Here is a 5,000-nt window from a genome sequence, read left to right as displayed (position 1 = left end):
TGTGTGTGTGTGTGTGTGTGTGTGTGTGTGTGTGTGTGTGTGTGTGTGTGTGTGTGTGCGTGCGTGTGTGTATGTACATATATATGTATCTATATATATAGCGCGCGCGCGCACAGATATCTGTATACGGGTATATGTACTGTATATCTATCTATCTATTTATCTATATGTAAGTGTGTGAGTATATATGTGTGCGCGTGGGTGAGTGTGTCTGTATGTGTTAGCGTGCGCGTGTATGTCCGTACATGCATGCTCTAATATTACCAAATTAATCTTATTTGCGCTACATGAAATATGATGACATTGCCGGCACTCCCTCTAGCGGCCCGCACATTGTTATGATCCCTCAATAGCTCGGCGGAACATGATTTTGTCAGAGCATTTATCGTTAATTTCAATTGCAAATGAGCATTCCGTTCCGCTCATATCTGCTATCCTACCTTGTAATTAGAATCGGATATTAGGGGAAAAAATTAATTACACAGAGACACAGTCATATACATGTTCATTGTTATCAATGTGAGACTGTTGCTGTCGAATATGTATAAGTATTCTTGTAATTGCATGCAAATGTCAGATCCCTTTCATGCAAATGTGTAATGATACTGCACACCGAAGAAATTATATCGGAGTGTAGAAATTGCATGCACGATTTTTTGCCTGGTAACTAACTTATCGTTTGTTGAAGATTATGATCATAGATTGAAGTGAAGTATCTGCCGTCTTGGTCATTATAATTAATAGGCAAAAAAAAAAAAAAAATATATATATATAGTTATCTAATGTGAAGATTTTATCTTTTATCTTTTCCACCTTCAATTAGAGAGTGAAACCCGGAGAGAAGCGCCCATAGACTCGTACATTTCGCCTCCTCAGCTGGCCCTCCCGAGACAAGAGGCGCATTTCTCCTGTGAGGCTTTCGTGGGTCTCAGAGGCTGCGGGAGGTATCAGGATCACAGCATCACGTGGTACAAGGTTGATGAACGCGGGTCGAGAACGCCAGCTGATCTTTTGCCTTCCACGGAAACTTCGAAACTGACGCAGAAGTGAGAACTTTTATTTTTTTATTTTTTTTTATTTTTTATCAAATTCTTCCTCATTGGAATCTGCTCATTCACTGTTTGAATATGTTCATATAGATGGTATATAAATTCCTCTCGATGTCAGGAATATTACTTTAGTCATATGAAAAGTATAAGAGAAAGAAGCAAATAGCATTATCAGGAAAATTAATAACCATTTTTCTTACTTGAAAAGAATAACTTTTGCTCATGAAAATTAACTATTTTACCCCCCAAGGAGCGGCATGGTGACACAACAACTGAACATCAGTAGAGTGGAGTCAGTTCATTATGGGTTCTACGAATGTGTCGTCAGTAATCAGTATGGAACTCTCACTCTCAACTCAACACTTACAAAAGGAGGTGTGCTTCTTATACTTTTTTTCCTTTTCTCTTGACCTGTCTTTGAATCGTCGAACAAATATTAATCTAGTCATTTTACATGAATCGTATTGCTTGCTATTTCAGTCCTTGTTTTATATCAAGTTAGATTGCAAGTGTTATCTAACTTGATAACATATAAAAGCTTCATATCGCCAGTTTATTAATGAGTATACTAGCGATATAAAACTGATATAAGATTACCTCAGAATTTGAACATTCATCTATCTTATGTCTAACTAAATCCTACATTTTATATCAATGCATCTACATCACAAATAACCCCCCACCCCCACCCCTCCCCTCCCATCTCTAACCTGCAGTTAAGAATAACCAACCATCCTACATTTACCATCCTTTAAACATTTTAATCTCCCACAATTAACGAGACAATTCCAACCCGCCTATCACCATTCAGTCCCTGGTGTGATGATGCTAGCCGGGCAGTATCGAGCGGCCGTGGTTGTTATGACAATGGCTGGCATCATGCTTGTGGTGATCCTGTTCTTTTGGTTCCGGTGCCGGATGATGGTGGCACTATACTACCGTGAGAAGACGCTCGTTCCTGATCCTGAAGGTAGGGTAAAAGTGTAGTGATTGTTATCATTCTTGTCACTATTACTCTCATTGTAATGATCTTGTTGGTGGTTTTCGTAGTAATAGTAAGAGGAATTACTGACATTTCTAGAGTTGTTATTATCGTTGTTACTATTGTCATTATTAATTATATCATTAAAACATTGTTATTATTATCAATATTAGCATCATTATCATTATCATTATTATTATTTTCATTATATCCTTATTATTACTACTACTAATATTATTGTCATTATCATCATTATCATCATTACAATTATCATAATCATTATCATTATTATCATTACTATCATTATTATTGTTATTATTAGTATTATTATCATCATCATTAGTATCATCATTATTATCACTACCATTACCATTATAATAATTGTTATTATGATAATAATAATTATTATTATTATTATCATTTTTATTGTTATTGTTTATATTATTATCAACAATATTATCATCAATATCATTGTTATCATTATCATTATCATCATCATTATTGTTATTAACATTGTAGTTATTGTTATGATTTTTATTGTTGTTATTGTTATTTTTGAATATTATTATAATTTTATTATTATTGTTATCATAATTATAATTGTTTTTATTATTAAAATAATAATTATTATTGATATTATTATTATTGTTATTATTGTTGCTCTTCTTCTTATAATTTTTTATTGTTATTACTATCACTATTATTATTATTATTATTATCATCATTATTATTATTATCATAATTATGATTAGTATTATCATTATGATCATCCTTATTGTTATCGTTATCATTATTGTTATTATGGTTAGTATCATTATCATTATTATCATTATCATTATTATCATTCTTGTTATTGTTACTGTTGTAGTTGACGTTGTTGCTGCTGTCATTATTATTATCCTTATTATTATTACTATTAATATTACTATGGATATTATTATAGTTACAATGGTGTTTGTTATTATTGTCATTAAACATTTTGTTGAATAATTATTATTACTTTTATATTAATATCATTATTGTTGTTATTATTATTGTTATTCAAATGTTTAATGTTTCTTTTATCATCATTGATGATGATAATGATAATTATAATGAAGTCAATAATGCTAGTAGTAATGAATATAGTAAGCATGAGGATAACGTTTTTGTCATTATTCTTATTATTGTTAATGTTATTATCATTATTATTTTAATGTTATATTATTATTACGGTCATTATTTCTCTCATTAGCATTATTCTTAATACTAATATCACTATCATTGTAACACCTTACGAAATTGTATCATTGTTATCGGAGAATTTCCTCTGATATGAGCTGAAGAATTATGAATTCCATACACTCTTTAAAAGGGGATAGTCCAAATGATATACTCATGCACACACACACACACACATACCTATACATGTAAAGACGCGCACACACTTACACATACTTATATATATTTACACGCACTTATTCATTTAAAAACACACACTCACACACGCACTCACACTCACACACGCACGCGCACACGCACGCGGACGCACACACACACACACACACACACACACACACACACACACACACACACACACACACACACACACACACACACACACACACACACACACACACACACACACACACACACACACACACACACACACACACACACACACACACACACACACACACACACACAAACACACACACACACACACACACACACACACACACACACACACACACAACACACACACACACACACACACACACACACACACACACACACACACACACACACACACACACACACACACACACACACACACACACACGCCCACTCACACACACACACGCACACACACATATATATTTGTGTGTGTGTGTGTATCCATACATTATATCGCAAGTGCAAAGTCAACAAGTTAGGAAGTTGCCCTGGAGTTCAAACCGGCGCTATTTACTCTCCTGACCCACAACACACCATATTGCAGCAGCCAAACCTCGACTCCTTAATAGCGAGAGCTGGAAGGGAACAACCCCGTGGCAGCTGGTGGAAAAGAGTTAACGTGTCTTCAGTCTTATGCGGTGTCTACTGTGAACTATTTTATGGATAATTCTTTTGTTTTGGTGGTTGATGGAAATATTGTGGTGATTTCGAAGGAGGTGGTTGGTTTAACTTGTGGATATGTTTTTATTATCATTATTATTAGCGTTGTTGTTTTTGTTTATTTGTGTATGTTTATATCTGAGAATGTACCCTTATGTAGGTTTGCAGAGAAGAACATTTAACGAAAGATCATATAGAAATCGTTAAAAAAATGCTTCTTTAACGTTTTGCCAGAACCGCAATTGTTTCCAGAAAAATAATCACTTAAAAACTAACCATAAAAAATGTGAAGTTGTACATTTGTAAACAGGATTCATTGAAAGCTTCATCGAAAAAGATAAAAGCATAAACAGATGTCACAGGAATATTCACGCTAATCAGCAATTGTCATTTAACATTAGCTATTGGTTATATGCAGATGTGTTTAGCCAACGAGAAAATCATAATATAGTCCAGTTCAATTGATGATGCATTTGCAGTAATAGGTGATTACTTATGTCATTACTACTATAACAAAAGCATAAGAATAGCAACATTGAGGATTTTTATATCCCACTGGTTATACATAAAGGCTTGTATAAAAAAAGGGAAAAGGAATTGTATTTCATTGTCTATATAATAGCAGACTAGTCCATAAAAGTTCACACAAGTCTTTCCAGTGCCAAGATCATTTGATAATATACAATTCTACACATAAATACACAGTAAAAAAAAGTACATAAGTACACAGTAAAAAAAAAAGAAGAAAAAAGGCCGTATTTTGATAACAAAATCCATAGGGAACACCGATTAAAAAATCATACTTAAAAACTATTCAAGTAGTCCCTCAACTGTATAAGTACACAAAAAAGAAAGAAAGAAAAAAATATAGC

General features: G+C 33.3%; 1 protein-coding gene across 3 annotated transcripts in view; it reads left to right on the top strand.

The window, feature by feature from the left end:
* Positions 1 to 5,000, top strand: part of LOC122249153 (interleukin-1 receptor accessory protein-like 1) — a 39,696-nt gene that overhangs the window by 28,681 nt on the left and 6,015 nt on the right. For all 3 annotated transcript variants that reach the window (XM_043009787.2, XM_043009788.2, XM_043009786.2), the window contains exons 5-7: positions 824 to 1,046; positions 1,300 to 1,424; positions 1,861 to 2,019. In XM_043009787.2, coding sequence (XP_042865721.2) covers positions 824 to 1,046; positions 1,300 to 1,424; positions 1,861 to 2,019 — 507 coding nt within the window. The remainder of the gene's footprint in view (positions 1 to 823; positions 1,047 to 1,299; positions 1,425 to 1,860; positions 2,020 to 5,000) is intronic.

The sequence above is a fragment of the Penaeus japonicus genome, unplaced genomic scaffold (assembly GCF_977035675.1).
Source record: "Penaeus japonicus unplaced genomic scaffold, GWHDUDI00000001_assembly GWHDUDI00000016, whole genome shotgun sequence".
In the NCBI taxonomy this organism is placed as follows: Eukaryota; Metazoa; Arthropoda; class Malacostraca; order Decapoda; family Penaeidae; genus Penaeus; species Penaeus japonicus.
This window is presented reverse-complemented; position numbering and strand designations above follow the sequence as displayed.